Here is a 23,089-nt window from a genome sequence, read left to right as displayed (position 1 = left end):
TTGAGAGGAAAGCATTTTTAATATCCCCATCCTCAGCATTATCATCAAGGCATATATTCACTTGAGCATGATTTTCACAGAATAAATTTAAAAGAAAATCCTCACTGATGACATTGCTCCATTTAATCCATATATAATTTCATGTAGCCACCTTGATATCATTGGTGCAAACTACGCTGCTAGTCTTTGCCTTGTTATCCGGACAAGTAATATCTATACATTGTGGATTAGGATTACTAAAACCATTTAGCTGTGTCCTGAAATTCATAATGAAAAATCTAAAAGCACATGTGACTAAGCTAATATCAATAGTTGAACTACAGTCTCCACTCATAAAAGTGCACCCAAAAGGAGTGTGCAGGTCAGAGATCTCATTAGCAAAAGCCAAATCAAAATTTTAAAAATGCACTTTTTAGTTGCTCGCCATATGCATCATGACCAACTTGAGATAGACCCTGATGGTCTACATAGTCATATATTTCCCTGCCAGTGATGGGACAGAAGCAGTTGTTTAAATTCCCCCCAGCCCCTAAGCCAGCAGATTATCCCTACCTTTCACATAGCAAACTGTCTCAAAATCTTTCACAATACTATCAATTGCAAAAGCTTTCTCTGGAGTAAAATTTTTATTATAATGATTAGAAATATAAAAATGTATGCTACTGCAAATTTTAAGACCAACAACCTGATAGTAAGATCAATTCAGCCTTTTTTTTAAAAACGTTCCCTTATAGCACAGTGGTAATATACATTGAGAGGCCTCCCTTTGGTCTCCCTGCTAAGAAGGCAACTGCTGGTGTTTGAAAAGTGGTATAGCCATTTAATATGGTAATCAACAGTGGCCCATGATTCCTGAAAACACAGGATTCCAAAATGCTTAATAAAGGAAAGAAAAACATGGTTCTGGATTTTGTTCTTAATACCACCTACATTCCTAAAATAAAAGTCTCAATTTTTTGTGTTGAGATCTCTTTTATTACTATTGAATGACTTTGCAACCTTTTATCACACATACATCATTTTGATCAATTGTGCAGTAAGTTAATAACTTAGCGGATCCTGTCAGCATGCTTCTAGTGGCCCACAATGCCCCCAAGTGTTCTTAGCACAGTGCACTGCTTATACACATATAATTATTTCCCTTGGGCTCATACAGATGCTCCATGTTACAAAGAGTTATGAATATAAATCAAAGCGTTACACAGTATAAGCATATATTGTGGTCACCCCATCTTGACTAAAGAGGGGCCTGCAATCTAGAGACAGGTATCCGATTATGCCACTTAAAACAAAAGGAAGAGGGATGGAGGAAGGAGGGAAGAAAAGGGGAGGGGCCCAAGGAAATCATTGTTTAAAGACTAAGGATCCTTAATTTATGTTAGAGGGGCCGGTGCATTATGAGGGGTCAACCACTCACAGAAGGAGGAAATTGTCAAATAGTTGTAGAGCTCGGAGGTGGGGGTAAAGCAAAAGTGTTCTAGTGTAGAGAGGTGGGCAAGCAGTGGTTGCCATACAAGTGTAACTTTGTTTCAGAGTGCGTGATATGACAGGTTAGGAGATCCACTGTCATAGTGCGCCATAGACGGGTGAACCATAGTGAGGTAGGTAGGGTCGTGGGCTTTTCCACTGCAAGGCTATAGTTTGTTTTGCTGACCCCACCATATGCAAGATCAGGCGCCAGTCAGTGTGCGTCACAACTATGAGAGATTGGGGCTGGATCCCTAGGATGGTTAACTGTGGTGTACTTGGTATGGGAAACCCCACCGTGTCCTTGAAGTGACTCAGTACCTCCCTCCGAAACAAGTGGACAGGACCACCAAATATGGAAGAAGGAGCCAGTAGTAAAGTTGCATCGGCAACACAAAGGTGAGGATGCAGGAAACATTCTCTGAAGCTGGACAGGCATATAGTACCAGTGGGTCATAACTTTATAGGCAGTTTCACGTTGAGAAATGCTTCGATAGGTCCTCAGAATGTCGTGCCATAACTGTTCCCACTGCTCCGTGGGGATGGCATCTGGAATGTCTGAGTGCCGGTGGGTCTGGTAAGGACGGAGGGGCAAAGGGTGCTTTAGGACCAGATACATATGCGAAATAAGCCCTTGTGAGACATCATAGGAGCTCACAAGTGTTTCGAAGGAGGTAAGCTGACATGTGGCCCCATGTGTATTGGTGGGAGTGCAGCCAATGTCTGTGCTGGAAGTATTGTAGCCATGTGTAGCTGGGAGGCAATAGTCTCTTGTGCATTGGTTGAAAGTCTTAAAGGTTCCTCCCTCAAAAAGATCGCTGATTATGTGGCATTTTTCATTCCCCTGGTCCAAGAAGGAGTGACGCTGCAGTGTCGGAGGGAAGTCAGGATTCTGAAACAGTGGGGTGTTGGGAGGTGAGGTCCCATATGTCCACAACTGTTATTATTGGGGTGACAATGGTGGCACTGCGTGGTCCAAGCCTTTTAGGCAATCAGGCCAGATCTCAAAGTGGTCTGCATGCCATCACCCTGCCCATAAAAAAAACAATGATTTTTCTCTCGCGAACCACCCATTCTGGGATATATTGGATGGGGCATGCAAGTTTGCCCAATCTCGGGTTAGCATGAGTATCTTGTTGGAGAACCGTTGATGACCTTTTCTCTAGATAAAGGAGTTCACCTTCCTCTGGAGGCCTGTGATAGACATTTGGGGAATGGGCGTAGGTAGTGTCTGAAAAAGATAGAGCACTTTTGGCAGTAGTGACATCTTTACTGCATTTAGGCAACCAAGTCACAATATAGGGAGGGTCCTTCATCGCCTCAGGTACTTTAAGACAGAGCACCAACACTCTGGACAATTATTGGACCGAATGGGTTGGCCATTGGAACAAGGTGAGTGACTGCAACTGCAAAGCCTCCTGTGGTGGAAGTGTTAAGTTCAATGCTTGTGATTTGTTTGTGTTGATCTTAAGGCTCGAGATTTATTTGAATGCATGAAGGAGCAAGAGCAGGGTGGGAAATGAATCATTGGGGTTGGTCAAAGTAAGCAAAAGATCCTCCGCAAATAGCATTACTTTGTGCTCATTGGATCCTAAGGAGATACCTTTAATGTCGGGCGCCCGACGAATGGCTTTCTCCAGAGGTTCCACTGCGAGGGTGAAGAGTAGGGGGGAGAGTGTGCATCCCTGTCGGGTCCCTCTACGGATGTGCAGTAGGGGGGAGAGAAGACCACTGACCCGGCTTTGCACGGTAAGAGCGACATTGGCTGCCATTATTCAGGATATCATGATAGGTCTAATCACAATTTTCAGGAGAACCGATCTGAGAAAGGCACTGTCCACCCTATCAAAAGCTTTCTCAGCATCCAGGTAGAGGAGGCACGCAAGGATGTCTTGTTGCTGGACCTTCTCCACCAGATGGGCCAGGAGCTAGATGTTGTCTGCCCCCTGGCACTGCCAAATGAACACAACCTGGTTTGGGTCGAAGAGACCCAGTAGATAGGGCTCCAACCAATTTGCCAGGAGCTTGGTGTATATCTTGGCATCTGGATTAAGGAGGGCGATAAGGCAGTACGATATGTAGAGCAACGGGTCTTTGCCCGGCTTGGGTATTCAAACTATCTCAGCCATGGTCATTGTAGGCATCACGCTAGTAGTGTCAGAGAAGGAACTGTAAGTTGGGGCACAAACAAGTGGTAGAAAGACACTGTAAGCCCGTCTAGGCCTGGGGCTCTGCCCACCAGAAGGTCTTTCAGTGCCCGACACACTTCATATAGTGTAAACGGGGCCTCTAGACTGTGCTTGTGGACCCACTCCAGAGGTGGCCATGGGCACGAAGCATGGAAGGGGCCCACCTCTCCCCTTGGCTATATAGGACAGAATAGAATACGTGGAATGCCCGCTGTTTGTCGTTTGTGGAGATGGCCCACGTGCCATCCTCATTTTTGACCTTAGCGATGTGGGAGCGGTAGATTCAGGTATGAAACCAGCAGGCTAGAAGGGAGTGGACCTTGTTCCCACCTTCATAGTATTTTTGTTTCAATATAAGGAAATGAGCGCTCTGCTTTGTTTACCATCAATGCCCACAATTGACCACGTAGCAAGGCCAGCTGCTTCTTGTGCAGCCTCAAAGATGCAGTATGGTCCACGTGCCCCAGGCCCTTTATGTCCCTAGCTAGCCCGTTTTCTAACAGCCGGGCCTCCCTGGTATGGGCAATTTCGATTGAAGTGACAGTGCCGCAGATAGCCGCCTTAAAGTATGCTCATCAGTGTTGGTGAGGGCATTTGTCTCAAAATAGGCTTGAATCTCTCTCCAAATTTCTGCAATGTTCCCCGGGTAACTTAAGATGTGAGAGGGGAGCCGCAAATGCGGTGCAGAGCAGGGTGCCACCCCAACACCCGTCAGGGTTTTCTCAAGGTGTGCATAGGCTGAGATAGAGATATCGAAGATGCTCGCTGCTTCAAGGAACCAGACAAGTGAATGTGATGAGAAGAAATAGTTGATGCGTAAGTACGAGCGGTGGACATGGGGAAAAAAAGTGTAGTCCTCTGCATCAGGGGACTTATAGCAATATGCATCTACCAGGCCTAGGGTCATAATGTCCTTCTTCAAAGCGGCCGACATCGCCCTCATGCCCTGAAAGGAGTTCTCGCTACGGTTCAGCTCATGATCCTAAACCAGATTGAAGTCCCCCCTTAAGAGCAGCTGTCTATCTTCTTTTGCAGCTAAGTCCTTGAGGAGTGTCCTGAGATATGTGTCCTGAGATTGCTTGGGGCATAGATATTTATCAAGGTAAGGGATATGGTGTTATGCTGAGCTCTAATTTTAAGGTAACGGACCAATTTAGCAACCTGTAATTTGAAACCCACCTTAAACAGAATAGCAACTCCTGCCATCCTGGATGTAAAAGACGTCCAGTATTGAGTTGGGTGCTTGGGATGTGCCATGCGGTGTGTATCTGAGCGCAAGAGGTGCATTTCATGTAAGAAAATAACATCAGGGTCTTGCAGCAAGAGTTATCATCAAACCTGCCTGTGCTTATTGGGGGAATTGAGACCTTTCACATTAAGTGAAAGAAATCTGACCTGTATCATTGGTATTTGTGTGGGGTGTGTCAGAGTGGAGTGTAGTTTGCCAATTATTGGCCGACAAGAGAAAGCCCTGCCACCCGCAGAGGTAAGGATAGGAGAAAGATCCTAATATGTTTTATCCCACTTATTTAGCAGGAGGCAATCTGACAGGCCCCCATGACAAAAGAAAGTAGCAAGAAAAAGTTGCAGTAACCTTCTAGTTCACGTAGTAGCGCTACGCGTAGCTACGCGAAGTGCACTACGCGAGATACGCATAGCACTATGCGAACTGCAGAGTGCTCTGTTCGCGATGATTGCACAGTGCCGGATGCTTGTCCGCACTGTGCAATCATTGAAAATGGCATCTTGCACAGTGTGATCTGTTATTCTCTGCCGCTCTAGTAGATTTTTACTCGAGCGGCAGCTTTCTCAACGCAGACTGGTAGTTTCTCAGCGCGAGCAGTCGCGAGCATACGCGACCACTCGCAATGAGAAACCTGACCTCCCCGCATTGAGAATCTCGCCTGGAGGTTTATTTTCTATGTTCGCGATCGGCAACTTGATGTTGCTGATCATGAACGAGGAAAAAGTCTCGCTGGGATGTCGTTTTGTTTGCTCGCTGTCGCCAATTTGATGTTGAGGACCCCGAGCGAGCAAAAATTGTCAACTACGCTACGCTGTGTGATTTTTCACTGTGCTATGTGCAAATCGTGTAGCGCAAAGTAGCACAAACTACGCAAACTTAGTTGTCCGCCCAGGGTTACTTCTAATCCCAGGGCTTCAGGGACAAAATGGAGAGGAAAAAGAGGAGTAAGACAGCAAGAACAAATTCAATAATGCCAACAGGGCCATAACGAGCCATTCAAGTCCTGGAATGTTCCATTGGTGGAAACCAGGTCTATTCTGAGGAAGTCACTCCCCATGGGGACAAGTTGAACAGGGGCTGAGAAAATCTTCTTTGCAAGTCCCAGCCTCTTGTCCTGGCGGCTGACCACATAACACAGGAGTCCTTTCTTGGACCCAGGAGAGCATTGGGTCAGCTCCAAACATGAACCGCTCTAAAGATGGGAAGTGGAGGCAGAGGGGAAGCTACTGAGGCAGACCTGAAACCAATCAGGGGACAGCCCTGTCAGGTTAGGCCCAGGAATTCCAGCTTGTGTATCACTTGTCTGCATATCAAGATGACGAGGCCACCAGGGCAGACACCAAGGGCCAGGTGGAGCATGTTAGTGGGCTGCAACTGTACTCAAGGTGTTTGTAGGAAAGTTGCCACAGAGGCTAGAGGAGAATGAGTGGGAGATTGAGCGCCATCCATGGAACGGAGATGCTGTATGATGTCTTATTTAGCCTGGGAGGTCGACTTTTCCTTGGACTGGGACGTGTGCCTTGAGCGCGGTACAGCTGTCCATTCCGGGCATATAGAGATCCTGGGTCGAGCAGTGCGCAGGTCAGGGCTGCTGGGCAGGAGTCCATCATGAGGTAGAGCAGTTCCCGAGCCTCTGGCACCGATATAGAGATCTGTCCTGAGCAGCAGGCCTCAGCTCCTTCGGTCACTCAGGAGGAGGCGGTGGGAACACCTGCCATCCAATAAGGCAGCCAATCACACCGCCAGGCACTGCAAGTCCCATGCCGCAAGCAGGTGCACAGATGATATGTCAAGGAAGTCTCTCACCTTAATGCCGGAACCCCAGTCCCAATATCAGACCCAGGGGTGGGACATCTTCAGACCCCGACACCAGCACACTCAAGGGGGCCCACAGGCTCACCACCGCTCCCTCACTGTACCCTGCAGTCAGGCCCAGACACCTTGGGGAAAGCCGAAGCAAGGGCCGCCCACCCAGAGCTTTCCTATGCGAGCAACAGGGGGTCCGATGTGTGCCCAATCCTGGCCGGATGGACCCCTCCTGGGCCCAACCTGGCCAGCTTCTTCCTGCCGAGACCAGGGGATCGAGGCTCCAAGCCCCATGGAGTCAGACACCCAAGGTCTCCATCAAACAACAGTCCCCCAAGATGGCGGTATCGCTCTCCGGCGGGCGGGCTACATCTGCATCTTAGGGTGGCCACAGCAGAGGGCCCGATGCACTTTAAAGATTGGCCCCTGGCCCTCAAGAGCCCCTTGCCCCTGCCTCTGCCTGGTTTCAAGATGTCAAACCCAGGCTTTTCTGGCTCCCAGGCCTCGATGTTTCAGGTCAGCAATTCACCCCCAGGGGCTCCAGGCACTCACAATGGGCAGCAGGCAACTAGTAGCTGGTCAGCACTAGTCCCGCTATCCCCTCCCAGGTCCCGATGCCATCAGATAAGTATAGTCCGGCCACAGGGAAACGGAGACACAGTGAGGTGCGTCCTATTTCATCGCCAGCCAAAGGCGCCATTTTTTATTTTGGTTAGAAATTGGTTCAGTGGTTCTGGAAGCTAACTGATTCAAATTACTTAAACCACAAGTAGCAGTTTTCTGACAGATAACCTTTTGCAATGCTATTGAAATCGGTTCAGTAATACTTGGAGCTAACTGATTACAATTGCTTTGATCACAAGTAAAAGTGTTCTGGCAGGTAGTGTTTTGTGATTGATGTTACTGAATCGTGGCTAATACACTTGTAATTATTACACATGAACCTTTCCATTTCTTCGTTCCTAAGGCTCAACATAAGTACATCAAGGTCAGTTTGTTGGATCATTGAGGCAATCGTTTGCATCCAAATACCCCAGACCAGCAAATCGATTCATAATAGTGACATTGTATAGGGAGTAATCATGCCTCTGATCAACCATCTGCTTGTTGTCAAAATCACTTATCTCTGGAGTTTTATAAATGAAGCCCACAGATAAGGCACTACCCTTGTTTTTACCAGTAATGCCCCTCTGAGATAAGGAAAAACATGCCTGACCATATAACGTTTGTGCTGAAAATACAGACCCTTGCCCCCGGCGACCACTCCACCCTGTTTTCCATGGTGTGGCTCATCAATGAAAGCACGTCAACTGACTGGCCCATTCTTTTGTGTATTTGTGTGAACCTTACCCTGAAAGCCCAGCATATGCTTAACTTTCTGGATCACTGTGAGACAGGTACTAGCAGCGTTTTCAACCACCTGGGTTTGTTGATACCGTCTCAGTCACAGCCTTCTTGCTACCAGGTAGATTTGGAATAGAGTTTATTGATGGAGTTTCGAACATTTCTTCAGTTGAGTTTTGCATTGTAGGTTTGCGCTCTTCAGTACTGCTAATTTCTCTTTCAATCACACCCATAAAATTACTTGAATTATTAGTCATACACTTAGATGCTTTGCAAAGGATGCTAGCATGGTACACATTAATTTTCCTTTTGCCCATTTTGAAGTTTTTGGGGGGGCAAAGCTGGATACTGTAGTCAAGAGAGGGGGCCCAGTCTCTTCCAAGCTCCTTTGGTGCAGGCGTGTCCCACGCTGTGGGTGTCACAGAGCGGGACAGAGCACAAAAGATAGCTGGCGCCCTTCCTCCTGTCTGTGGGCTGCTGGGTTATGTAGTCCCACTGCAACAGCAGCAATGCTGCCAGAAATGCATCCCCTGGATCATTGTCAATTTACTTGTGCCCATGTAGTACTCACTTTCTGGGCCCTACTTTTCCATTAAGCACTCCATGAGAATGCATGGAGTGCTTAAGTATATTTGACTTCCTCCTACATGCTGCATATTATTCTTACTTGCTAATGTACTTGTACCCTTTATTCACTCTGTGATGTGCTTATCCTTATGTGGTTCTCCCCATATTACTTTCTTGCCCTGGTCCTTTTCCCCCTGCTTTCCACATTGCTCTCTACCTCTCCCTCTCACCCGTTTGCTTTGCATTGCCTCCTAACTATGGCCTCTGTGTTGCTTCCCACACTCGCTTTAAAAGTTAAAACTCTATCACATATTCTGTTTTTTTTTAGCGATTCAACTTGGATTAGCAAATGAAAAAAACAAGGCTATTGTAATTTTGTAGGCGCATACGTGTTCTGCTTGCCTTTAAAATAGGTTGAGCTACAGCATCACAGGCTTTTAAAAATATTCTGCCTTAGCCATATTGAAAAGTATTGGGGAATGCTCTACAGCTTTGCTAAAACAGCTTGCATAGCCAATAGGTCCCAAAGACGGGAACTATTGGCTTTCCCAAACCTTGTTGCTATATTATCTACATGCCAATAATTTATCATACAATGTTTCATGCCCCCTTTCAGTTAGAGGTAAGAGGTATGTATCTAAAAAAATTAACACTGTTTTTGAAAACTGAAATGGTATCTTACACAAATGAAGTTGTCCTTTTTGTTCTTTCTTGTAACTATTTATTTTACATTGTCTTTTAGAAAGATGTGGGTTGTCTTCTTCCGGTTCTTGATGCAGTAACTAAAGCTTTGGTAAGTGTATTTTTGTCAACTCCATAATGTAGTCCTTCATCTTTATTTAATCTAAGACCCTGGTCTTTTTTCATACACATGGTATTTTTTCCAATAGATAGTGTTGTTTGTGTATGGCCTGCTTGATCTACAGATCCAACTGCCAAAACAAGGAGCTTATGCGTTCTATCCTGGCAGTGCATTTGTGCATAATATACTTCACCCTCTCTCACTGGGTCTTCACAGATCATAGGGGATCGATGTAAGTGTTGCTGCTATAAAACTGCTCTCCTCTGTTACCCATTTCTCACTTAGCTACCCATAGATGACTAACTGTACTGCACTGTGAAGTCAAAACCTTGTCCTGGAAAACATGGCAATCTTTTTGACTACCCAGCAAAGTAAATTACACTATTAGATGTACATTCATGGTGATGAATAATCTTCCCCTATTTTGAGAGTCTCTCTGCGGTCTCTAAGGACTTAAGGTAAGTGGTAGATGGTAGAAAAGTGCAAGTGTACCCTTATAGTGTTCAACTCATTTCCACAGACTTGTTGGATATCAATGGAAGCATGAATCTCTGCTACCCTCTGTTTCTTCTCTATGTCAGAAGAAGGCTGTATGAAAGCATAGAGAAGGAACACCATTAGAATAATTTATAAATAGTCTACTTTAATTCAGGTAAGGCAGAGCTCACAATTAAAAGCACCCCCAGCATTTAGGCATTGAAGAGAATACAACCATAATCAGCAAGTAAAGTAACACATATGTATTTGAATATCTCCTCCCACTCCCCAGACAAATAACTCTTTTTCTTTTGGTTGGAAAGCACCCCCCATTATATTTAGGAATATGCCCAGGAACCCATTTTTTCATCTCTATGATCTCCAATTCTTTAAAACAAGCTTGGACTAACCAATTTAATGTCACTGACCAAAACACACACTCTGTTCATCTCCTATCGTGCAATATTGATAACCAATGTCTTCTCAGACACTCTCCATACCAATCTCAGTATTAGCTGTTTCAAGATCATTGGTGCCCCTATCTAACACATTTTTTTATCTTAAATTGCCCTTATTTAGTCTCAATAGTCAGTTTCATTCCGGCCTTCTGTATCCATTTGATTTAAACTAGATGTACAGCTATCAAAAACAACTGTATTTTTAACTTCTCATTGTAATTCCACATCTTCAAGGTACCACATTGTCTCTTTCCCGTAATTCAGTTTGTCTGCATGTTCCCATGACCACCTAATAATCACACGGTCATATGTACATATTTCCATCTTTCCCTTGCTAGTACACGTCTTCTCCAGTCAATGACGGAAAATAATAATCTAATAAACACGGAGGTGGGAAAGTACTCCTCCCTACAATTCATTGTCCCCTTCATATACTCTTAAATCTTTCTACCTTACTGACCAAACCAAACATGCAGGCAAAGCGCTTTCACCTATCGAATATGGAACCTGAGGTATTTATGCCTTAACCTAGGCATTTTGATATTATTTTCCTTGACTTCCTCAGTCCTGAGAAGGCATTTAATTGCATTGCCTGAAACATGTCAACCTTTCTTGTTGGAAGGAGTCCTGTGAATTTTTGATTTAGATTCAAACAGCAATAGGAGGAACATGTAGTTTCTTTTGACTCTTGTCAAGTTAAGATATTCAATGTTATACATGCTTCCTGTGCATTATATCCTCATAGGCTTGCACTATATGGCCAGCCTTTGTGTAGTGTGTTTAGGGTGCAGTATAGTACATACTTTGTTATAGTTCTACTTTTCTTTTTCCTGTTGAAACAATAGACTGAGTAGGCTATTCACAAAGGTAGTTCCATTTGTGAGTAAGATATAAGAGTCATTTTACTGGTACAATTTTGAGAACATTACTACTTTTAGATATTCACAAAATTCTAGTGTAAAATAGTGGTTGCTTTGGCATATGGAGCACGGCCGCATCAACTCATACATATAATAATAGAGAAGTTGCCTCTCACAGCTAAAGGAGCAAACATTAATACAAGTGAACGGACAGACCTGTTCATTTGAGTGCTTTCATTTCTGTTGTCTCTGTGCTGACAGCATTAAGGGTCATCAGCAAAGGGAAAGGAGTATCAATATAGTATTGTGAATTGAGAGGCATGCTACATGTGAGCTCCCCTCAAACATTTACAAGCCATGGACATACAATGCATGTCCAAATCAGTGCAGCATGCCTGAAGCTAGAGACCGGCTCAGGAGGTGATGATTTTTAGATAGCACAGGTTGGAATTGGGTGAAGCAATGTCAGCCCCATTCCTATACTAAATTCTGATTGGGCTTTCAACAGACCCATTTTCAGTTGGGTTTGTTGCGCATTGCCCCTTTAGACTCCTGCAGCGAATATCCATGGAGTGCATGTTCAGCGGTAAAGGTAAACAGTACGAGTCGCTCAACAGTAAGAGATGTGAATGAATGGCAAAAACATTATAACTGGAAAAACAAGAAGAGGGCGAGGGAAAGAAAAGGGGGTATGTCCTGATCCCCAATGTAATGCTAGACTTAAATAATGTGGATGAACCCACTATGCATGTGTGTTGCAATCACTATGTGTGGTAAGTACATGGACCCATTAGGTGTACTTAAAAGACCCTCACACACCAACCTAGTTGGAGTCATGCATCATCATTGGGGTCCCAACCGGTTTGCCGAATGTCCCCGGGGTTGTGCTATAATGCCTGGTTACAGCGGAGCTGGTGCGGTGCAGATATGTGATGTGACGTGAATTGATTATGTTAAAAATATCTCTGAGAATCCTTGCCTTTAGACTTTAATATTGGCGGCTCAGGATATGGTTAAAAGATATATATGTGATGCAACTATCAGGAGATTATTATCGTTAGTTGACTATTTGTTTAGGTATACATGTTTCAGCCCATTAAAGACATGTGATAGGGCTTTTTCAGGACCAGGTGAGTGAGAGTAGTGAGTGGCAAAGGTGAAAAATGCCACATGAATCCAGTGAGGTACCTACACATGCGCTAAGGTGTGTGGTGTAAGTGTCAGCGTACTTAATGACACTTGTCAAAAAATCCTGTCGGGGGAGAAAAAGGACAAGACACATAGATTATAGCAACATAAAATGCAATCTTAAAAGGTGCTGTAGTCATTGTCTTGGTGACTACCACAGTGATTGTTATGCTAAAATGCGGCACATGCTGGCAACGACGTGCAATGACTCGTGGCATGCTGCACCTGCAAAAGAGTGGTTGATGGCTTCCTGTGCCACCTCGGTGAGTGAGAGCACGCATATGTCTAGACAGATGGTGGCCGCATTGAAGTAAGCGTTCAAGTGGCTATGCGCTCTAATGTGATATATTAATGGGGCCACCAAAGCTCACTTAATGTTGAAAAGTAGACTAACTATCCCTTGTTTCACAAAGGATTGAGGAAAGAGAAGAATTCATTTAAAATAAAAAATATATTTTCATTAAATATAACATAATGATACTAGTAAATTCAGATTTTTACAACATATTTACTAGTGGCTATCATTACTAGATGGTTTCTTTTCATCATCTGCAACATATTTCAAACTAATTGTAGATAATTGGCACATATTTGAGTTGTAATTCCACATCATAAAGAGTTTTCTGTCACTAGAAGGTAACCAGCAGGAAGGGCAGATCTTTGGTGTAATTTAAATTTTACTCAAGTCTCCCGTCAACTGACATATTGGGCCACATGTGTTTATAATGCTCAGGAACATAATGTTCACACCCAGTATCTTTCATCTACACTCATCTCATTTTCTATCATGTGTGCGTTATCTACAGCACAAGATACATGCATCGCCAAGTAGTCCGATTACATCATGAGTACAAAATCTGTTTGAAGGGGAGACTTATTATTAAAAATACTTTACAGTTGAAAGATAAAGGAAATCAAAACCTCATTACAAAATAAATATGAATTTCTGTTAGACCTGCCTGCCTCATTGTGGGCTTCCCTCCAACATTTTTCCTATCTCCTCTACTTTTTCTGACCTCGCTTTTGCTGGCTTTAGGACTCTGTTCACTTTATTACTAGTAACCAGTGCTAATGTGCCTGTGCTCTCTCCTGTAAACATGTTAACATTGGTTCTACTTGAAAGTCCTTCGCAAAGTGCACTACATGTGCCCAGGACCTGTAAATTAAATGCTACTAGTGGTCCTGCAGCAATTATTGTGCCACCCAATTAAGTAGCCCTCTAACTATGGCTCAGGCCTGATGTAGCAGGGCTTGTGTGTGCAATGTAAATTGCCATTTCGACCTGACAAGATAAACATCTTGCCAGGTATAATCCCTTCCCTTTTTAAGAATATTAGTCACCCCTATGGTAGGCTCTGGACAACCCAGGGGGCAGGATGCAATGTATTGTACCTTTAAGTTTAGCATTTCCTAGTAGGGAAAAGCTCTCAAATTCGTTTTTTACTAATGCAAGGCCTATCTATCATAACATTGGGATCACCTTATTACATTTTTAAGTGTAATTTTCAATTGCTAAGAGAAAGACTTTTTGATTGGCGTGTCTCTGGACTCACAATTTAAAATCATAACTTATGGTAAAGTTGATTTTAAATTGCTAGTCTGAAAATGTCACTTTTAGAAAGTTGGCCTTTTCCTACTTTAGCAATTTGGTTGCTGGTGCCTGTCTCTGATACATGTTCGGGGAGGGTGACAGCTGGGCTTTGTGTATTTTCCCTGGACAGCCATATGTAATGGGAGCTTAAGTGTGACTTGATGGGCCATCCTGGGAGATGGGAGAGAGGAACTGAGCAAAGCCTTACACGTACACCTGAACAGGATGTGTCCTGTCCCCACACAAAGGTCAATATACCCCCCTGTAGTGTGTCTGGAGCCAGGGCAGTAAAGGAGGACCTCTGTGCATTTCATACAAATCTCCTTGAAGTCTCCCCCACTTCAATGGAACAACTGCGTACAAGTACTGGAATTCTTACACCATGACTTGAGTACTCTTCTGGACCTGTGACCACTCTGCCAGGAAGAAGAACTACTGTGCTGCTAAAGGAAAGCCATTCTGCTGGACTGATGTCTGCTCAATTCCTGCCTTGCTGTGTTGACCGGCTGCCTGCTGATCTCTCTTACCTGGGTGAGAAGGACTGGAGCTGCATCACTTGAACGCAGAGTCAGTCAAGGGCTAGCTGGCTGGCCTCCTAATCTGAAGTCTCGGGGATATAAAAAACTTTAAACCAGTCTCCGACGACATTTCGACAGTGCCCTGCCAAGGTATGGCACCCCAGTCCTGGACCCTTTGAAGTGGGCCTAAAGTGACCATTGCATCGAGAGCAGAATCAATGCATCGCCGCTGTTGCAGAAGCAGGATTGATGTATCATACATGGATCCTGAGTATCACCTTCAGTACAGCTGCTTCAGAACTACTGCATTGCCACCACTGTGTGGAAAAGATCAATATATCACCGGTACTGCATGGAGAAACACAGTACATCACCTCCAGAACTGCCCCGTCTCAGAACCGGTACATCACCCTCAGCTCAGAACTGACGCATTGCTGCCCTCGCATGGAGCGCGGAAGCCGCCATCAGCGAGAGGCAGCACTGGAGCTACAGCCACAGCCAGCAGCACAATCCAGGGGGGACTGCAAGCCCCACAAGTTAAGCGCCGGCAGGTGCTGACATCACTGTGTTCACGCCCGGAGGCGTGTAAAAGCCCATCACAGCTTCCGCAGCGCAGGAGCCACCAGCAGCGAGAGGCAGCACCAGAGCTACAGCCACAGCCAGCATCACAATCCAGGGGCGACTCCAAGCCCCACAAGCCAAGTGCCAGAAGGCACTGACATCACTGTGTCTGTGTCAGGCGGTGCGGAAAAGTACATCGCCGCTCCAGCAGTGCAGGACATGCGCGGGCGTGCCCGGGCCACACCCAGGGTGGGCCCATCTGCGTCCTTCAGCGACAGGAAGAGGCAGGGCAGTGCCACCCCCTTACGAGGCCTTCAGATGCAATGAGGTGAGTGCCCCCAAGTTCAAGTTTAAATTCCTGGCTTACCCTGACGGCTGCAAACTGTTTTATTTGTTTTAAAACATATCATGGGGAAGCGCATCGGGCAAACAAATGCACGCCCTGTCACCAGTAGCATCAATAGCATGCTTAAAAGGGTGGTCACCATTGTGTCAGGGGAAATCGAACTCACCGAGTGTCATTTGTCTCTTGGTAATGATTAACTTACACACCAGAGGGGCCCCATCTGACCCTGACCCTTTACTTGAACTGGGCCCAGCTACCGCATAGGACCCCCGCAGCCCCACTTTTCAGGCACTAATAACAATATGCATGCCAGCATGAGGCCATCTGGCAATACATCCGAGCCACAATCTATTGTTTATGTTCCCACAACAGTGGAAAATCTGGCCGTGAAACGTAAGAAAAAATGTGGTAAACCTGTTTGTGCCAAAAGGAAACAACCACTCAGGATGGGCATACCTAGTAACTGTTTGACCGCATGGATGCAATCACCAGCAAGGACCGGTACACCTGGGGAAGGTCATAATGGGGCCTCGTACCGCTCCATTAGCACACAGACCGAGGCACTGCCGGCCAATGGGGGGGTGGTTATACCTTTACCAACTCTGTTATTGATGTTGATACTGTGTTCAAGCGATTTAACGATCTGCTAGATTCTAAACTCGGCCCCCTGTTTGAGCACTTAGATTGTCTAGAAATAGCTGTGAGAAAGCTTAGTCCGCAGTTGGTGACAGCTGAAACCATGGCTGCCCTGGGAGATGGATCCACTGCTAGCAAAATCCCAAATCCAAACCCAATTACCGTTGTCACCGCTCCTGTTCCTGCTATCTCACCATCCGCTAGGCTCCCTGGGAACAGCGCCTGCCACACATGCAGACAAGTTAGGGATTGCTATTCAGTCAGATCTGAAGTTAAGGAGCAGTTCATTACCCATAGATGACCCAGTGTCAGCTTTACCCCCTGACCCTAGCTGAAGGCATTGGACAACCCTGATCACATACATGTTGGAATAACGCCAGGTAATTTAAGCAGGAGCACTGGAGACACCTCTAGCATAAATCACCTGAGGCCTAACCCAGATGTTTTGAGCCTGCCCCCAGCCTCCTGCCCATATGTACTAATCTTGGCTGGTGTCCCAAACCTCAAGAGGTATCAGAGGGAGTCCTGGGTCGAACTACAAAATCAATGTGTGGACTGGTTAACAAAGAATAAAATGTTCCACCCATCAGACATGATTGAGATCCTGATGGTACGTAGAGTTGGGTGGATTGGTACGTCCCCCAAGAACATGGACAGGGATTGTATTGTGATTAACTTTCATAAATCATCCATGGTACAATCCTTATTGATAGCCTGTGAGTTAACACCTAATCAAAGCACCAACATCTGCTCCCTACCTCTGGGTTATTTTTACAATCCGACTTTTGGGCCCACTGTTAATGAGCGCGCATTCCCCATCTTATATAACAGGTTTCACTCCCTATCCGAACTTGACACTCAGGATTGACTACCACCCTCACTGGTGCCCCAACTGGAACATCTTGTTAATCCCTATGGGTTTGTGCTCCCCCCCTCCGCATCCAAATCAAACAATCAACACGCACCAACTAAGGCTCTGGCCAACACAGATCTAAGCATCCTGAGTTGGAACATAGCAGCCCTCCAGTCGACACTGAGGGATCCTGATTGGCTAAATCTCATAAGAAAACAGGACATAGTTATGTTTCAAGAGACTAGGGCAGCCCAAGAACTACATATTGATGGGTTTCAATGTAATAACACTGTAGTTCCCATCTCCAAGTCTGGTTCACCCTCGAGGGGCTTATCAATTTGGGTAAACACAGCGGGCAGCGGCAGCATTAAGGTCCTATGCTCCAAAAGTAACAATTTTCAAGTCTTACTTTACAAGATGGGTGTCTCCTTTTATTTGATTTCCCTTTATAATGATGACTTCCATTCAATTCCTAATGAAAATTGTATTAATTGATTTGATTTCATTGCCAATTTATATTGTCAGCAACAATCTATTAAATCAATAGGCATTTGTTTGGGAGGTGACTTCAGTGCAAAATTATCGGACAAGATACATAGTACAGGGTCCTGCAGCACTGGGCAAATTTGCCATAGGGGTGCAGAGCTGGCAGGACATCTGAACACACACAACCTTATTAATGTTATGGAAATCGTGGGTGCAACACCCAATAGCAACCATTCTGAGCCAACATTTAGAGGGAGGAGATGTTCATCTACCATAGATTATGTTTTTATTTCCCCTCTCCTCGAAGACTACCTAATGGAAGCAGAAGTTATTGCCACAACCCATGGGGACCATAACCCAATAAAGTCTTTGCTGAGACTATCTCCCCGGCCCACGCTCATCTCGGAATGTGGAGCCAGGAACCTATTGTCCTCCACTGAAAAGCATTAGCCCAAGCTACAAACACTTAAAAGGGGAACACCTTTTGGGCAGCAGTTAAGGACCTGAGGGCAATGGGGCAGCTAGTAACTTCCATTAGCTGCACTATAACAAGCAAGGCATGGGAAAATCATTTTTCAAAGCTTTATGTAGCCGCTGTACAAGAGGAAGATTATTTTAAACATAGGATCCTAGTTAGGATCCAGATAAGATTGCCCAAGGTGGAGGAAGCCATCCAACAGTGTGTGTGTAAAAAAGCCCCGGGACCAGACGGCTTACCCATTGACCTCATTAAACACAAGCCAGACTTCTGGGAGCCTCTTTTTTTAAACGTTTTTAGCAATCTAATGCAGGCCCTGTTACCCAACTCATGTTCAACAAGTATCATTGTTCCAATAGTTAAAAAGGGCGATCGCTCCCAACCCAACTGCTACAGGCCTATTTCTCTAATAGACAACACCCTAAAAATCCTGGGCAGAGTCCTATATAATAAGATTCTAGACTGGGCTGAGGGTAGTGGTACACTAGAGCACTGCCAGTTGGGTTTTAGGAGTAAAGTAGGCACCAATTAACAATGCCTACATCTTAATTTAATCATCAGCAAATATACCATAGCCCGGGACTCGCCAATATTCCTGTCCTTTATGGATCTGACTTCTGCTTTTGACCTTGTCAACAGGTCAAAGCTTTGGTCTATCCTCTTGGCCTATGGTTTGGATGAGGCACCGGTGCACATTTTAGCTCACCTACATAAAGATCTAATGTCCCGGGTCAGGATTAGCAGCGGGGGTGAAGTTACCGATGCGATTAAACTAAGCAGCGGGATTAGACAAGGATGAGTTTTAGCCCCCCTGCTCTTGATCATTTATATCAATGGTCTGCATAAATCATTGATTACATTAACCCATGATATCTGTAAAATTGATGGCAAAATACTCCCCATGCTACTATATGCCGATGACGCGTTCCTTCTGGGCCGCACTCCCAACTCCCTACATAATCTAGTGCAGGGTTTTGTTGATTTCATGGCCAGCCTGGACCTAAGCACTCATTTAAAAAAAATCTTTTAGAATGTCTGGTGGTCCAAGAAAACGCCAACTAAATTTTATATCTGTGGAAGGCCAGAACCTGAAAAGCACTAGCACTTTTCTTTATCTTGGTTGGGTCTTTGCTGCGAACGGCTCCTGGACTGAACATATGATTCATTGCAGGAGCAAGTTCTCAAAGGCTTCTAACTCCATCCTTAGTCTCCCACGGCTGCAGAGTACAGGTGCACTTTTAGCTATTTTAAATGTTTTTTAAATCCCAGTGTATACCCACAGCCACTCATGGTGCAGAAGTCTGGGGCATCGCCAAGAGTCACTGTATCCAACAAGAAGAAAGCATATTTTGCAGGAAATTATTAGGTGCACCGATCTCTACAGCTCAGAATATTTGTCACAAATAACTCAATCTAAATTATATAGAGGACTTCATAAGGGCCCGTCCTGCCCTTTTTGGGTATCCATATGGAAAAATACGGAAGCATCACTCACAAAAAAGATCATAGGTGACTGCATTGGATGTGAGAAAGGGCAGGACATCCCGTGGCTGTCCAGAGTGTACCAGAGCCTATGCAGCGTTAATTTAGGAAACCTCTTTTTAAACACGAGTATAGCTGAGACCACACAAAAAATGTCCACAGGAATGCACTTCATACAATTTATAGCACAAAAAGAAAGGCGAGGTAATCCAAGAAACCTTCTGTCCTTAATTTTATGACTACATAAAATATTGTATATCCCCTGGCCAGCTACCTTAACCTGCACATGAGTCACTGGGAGAGGAGTCACCTCTTCCATCTAAGGGCAGGTACTAGAAAATTCTTGCTGTGATTTCCTCTCGGTTACCATGTAAATCTAGATTCCCAGCTCTGCCTGTGCGATGGATAGAGTGGCCAGGCAATTTTACACTTTTTGTTCTTTTGCAAGTCCTATATAAAATAGGCTAAGTGGTTTTTAATCCTGTTTAAAAAAAAAAAAAAATAACTACACCAACCAGTCTGATAGATGCTTACAGGAGGTTACTTGCCTTAGCAGATGAAGAGTTGTTTTTCCGCATCAGCACTTTCTTGAGAATTGCCGTACAAGCCCGCAATATGATGTTCAAAACCTGAGTCAATTTTTCTTTTTATCCATATATGAGTATCCTTCCCTACATCTATGTTTTAAAAATTGTGTATTTATGCCTATTGCCAATTGATTCTTACTGTGATTATGTATTTGTGTATTTTAAATTGTTACATTTACTGTGCTTTTATGGATATGGCTTTGTCCGAAAAAAGTATTTTGAACTTGATACTTTTTTTAGCGGGCCTCACTGGGTCCCTGTATTCCAGTCAGCCTGAATTCTTGACTTGACTTTACACCATTTTTACTGTTTGAAGTTTTCTGAAGTAAGTTACACACTGCCTCTTAAAATTAATCCTGACTGCTCTGTGCCAAACTACCAGAGGGTAAGCCCAGGTTAGTTTGGGGTGTTTTTATGACTTACTCTGACTAGGATTGTGGTTCCTGCTTGGACATGGTGCATACCTCTGCCACCAAGAAACTCAATTACAAACACTAACCCTTACCATCCATACAATAAACAGAATGTAGCATCATTCAATTTTGCCTTTTTCCCCCAACATCCGGAAGTAATGTTGATAGCAGTTGCAAGTTTTGTGAATGATCCAAACAGGTACAACTTATGAAACTGAGACGGTCTTTTGCATAGAATTGGGCACTCCAATTTTCACAGGTTCTACTTATATCAACTGAGAAAAATATTTTCATGACAAATAAGATTTTTGCCCGGGAGGAGGTCGAGTTCCAAAAAGACAGTATTAGGAAACATGCTTTATTGAAAACCTGTCTACACATGGAACCATATTTATCATGGCCTATGTCTAGCTACGAACGCTTTTTATTAACAAGATTTCGTTTTGACCTGTTTCATTATTTGCTAGCTGTTCCCAGTGGGGCTCATCGAGGCCAAGTGTTGCCAGCTTGCGGCTGCGACGGGAAGTCTCCGCAAGACTTGGCACACTTTTTATTTATATGCCCCTATTACATAGTACCCCGGAGGCTATTTTTAAAACCTTGTTTGAAAAAACTGAAATTCACACAGATTAAACCAGCACTTCTTTATCTCCTACTCCTGAATTGTGACTGCACTTTATTTGTATGTAGTTTCTTGAAACTAGGAATTACCTTCAGGAAAAGCATGGAGGGTTAATCATGCTGTCATTACTGTTATAGATTTTAAACTTTTTAAATTCTGATATAATTATTTATATTTTTAAATATGCTCTGTCCTGCCCGTTATTCTCGACTTGTATTGATTATGTAAATTTCTGCTGCTAATGAATTGTATGGTATGATTTTATATTGTATGTATATGAATTGTGCTTTTATGATTGTAAAGGCTTACAATCGAATAAAGTTATTTGAACTTGAACTTGAACTGAGAAAATCGAAAAAAAGGGCAGAGAATGTTTTACTGTGAGAAGCATAAATGTAGTTAGGCAATCAGGCGTTCAATTATTGAGGCTGGGTGAACCAGAAATGTGGAAGTTTCAAGATCAACACATTAAAGAAAACTCAGTCTGTAGGATGGAAGATATTTGAAAGTACCACAATTAAATATTATATTTATCAGTAATCCATATAATGAACTTGTTTTAATGTACAGATGAGTCACTTTTGAGAATAAGGGGATAATTGTAAAAACAAACTTTGTAAAATCAGTTTGATGTGATGTTTTGTGTGCATCAGAGATATACATTTTCTCATTTACAGACCAGCATACATGGTCATATATCTGTTTTGTGCTTCAGAAAGGAGTAACATTGTGTTTAATAAATTGGCTATGTGTCCAAAGGAAGCTACCAAATTGTCTTTGCTTTGCTGCAGAAGCTTAATTCACATTCAACATAGCATTTCACCCTTCACACTGTTGTGGAACTAGTTCATGTTGCAAATTACCTTCAATGTGCATGTAGAACATGAAAAAAGACCTGCTTGAAATGATAAAAAGTAGAAATCTCGGAATAACAGTTCCTTCTCTTTGGAGCTCCAAGACATAATCACCAAACACTGACGAATCAACAAACTTACTTCAGTTCAAGAGATATGTAGCCAAATATAATGAGATAGATTTTTCAGAAGAACATATTTATAATGATGTGAAATGTCGTGTAGGTATAACAAGGAAATCTAGAAACACTAATGTAATAAAATGTAAATAAGGAGAACAAATGCATTATCTGGTGTTTCAACTCTGTCAAGCAATGCAGTATTTTACTATTAACTGTACTTCTCTCACTGAATGCAGAAACATTCAATAGCACTTATTGGACTGAGCAGACCACAAGTAGGTCACAATATCATGTTATGCCTTAGTCAGCATTCTTGTAGTTCCTAAAATTCCTTTCCACTATGCAACCACAAACACAAATACCCAAAGGATAAGTTTGAGAGAAAACCTATCATGCATACAAAGCAGGCCACATAAAAACATTTAGGGAACCCAAAAGCATTAACTAGGGTTGTGTTAAATTGCATATTTTGTTTATATGAAACTTCAAGACATTCCATGAGAGATTTGAGAAACTACAACTTTTCAGAGTGGAATATGGTTTACCAGTACCTGGAATTACTTTATGTAACAAATATGAAAACAGTACAAGTGTTGATACAAAAGTATTATATAGGATACCTTATTCATTTGAATAGTACTAGGTTTCATGCACAATTCCTGATATTTTACAATTAAAATTCTACAATAATGGTCACATGGTGAAAATGAACAGGTCAAGCATTCAATAAACTACCCCATTGTCTTCTGTGTAATCTCAGCAATGAAGGAATGTAAGAGTGAAGTAGGCCTGGGCAGTAAATTCCGTTCTGCTTACAGAATTTGCGGAATTTGGGTAATTTCACGTTCCGCGGAGAACGCGGAATTGCCCAAATTTCTGCTTTTTGCGGCTTGGCGGAATTTTTTGCTTGCTCGCGATCTCAAAATGCGTGTTTGCAGGATATTTCCCCCGAATACGCAAACAGCGGTCACGAATAGGAAAAAAGCATCACGAATAAGCAATTCCACGTGTTTGTGGAACTTTTGCTTGTTCGCAGAGATTTTTAACCATTTCGCGGAGATTTGCCTCGCGCGACTACGCATATTCCGCCCAGCCCTAGAGTGAAGACACATATGAGAAAGGAAAATACACCCAAG

General features: G+C 43.7%; 1 protein-coding gene across 1 annotated transcript in view; it reads left to right on the top strand.

Moving 5' to 3' along the window:
• Positions 1-23,089, top strand: part of LOC146811161 (uncharacterized) — a 262,013-nt gene that overhangs the window by 57,951 nt on the left and 180,973 nt on the right. Inside the window, exon 5 of the mRNA XM_085618221.1 lies at positions 9,362-9,412. Within this exon, the coding sequence (XP_085474347.1) occupies positions 9,362-9,412 (51 nt within the window). The remainder of the gene's footprint in view (positions 1-9,361; positions 9,413-23,089) is intronic.

The sequence above is a fragment of the Triturus cristatus genome, chromosome 7, assembly GCF_964204655.1.
Source record: "Triturus cristatus chromosome 7, aTriCri1.1, whole genome shotgun sequence".
Lineage (NCBI taxonomy): Eukaryota > Metazoa > Chordata > Amphibia > Caudata > Salamandridae > Triturus > Triturus cristatus.
The sequence above is the reverse complement of the archived record's forward strand: the minus strand, read 5'-3'. Positions and strand labels throughout refer to the sequence as shown.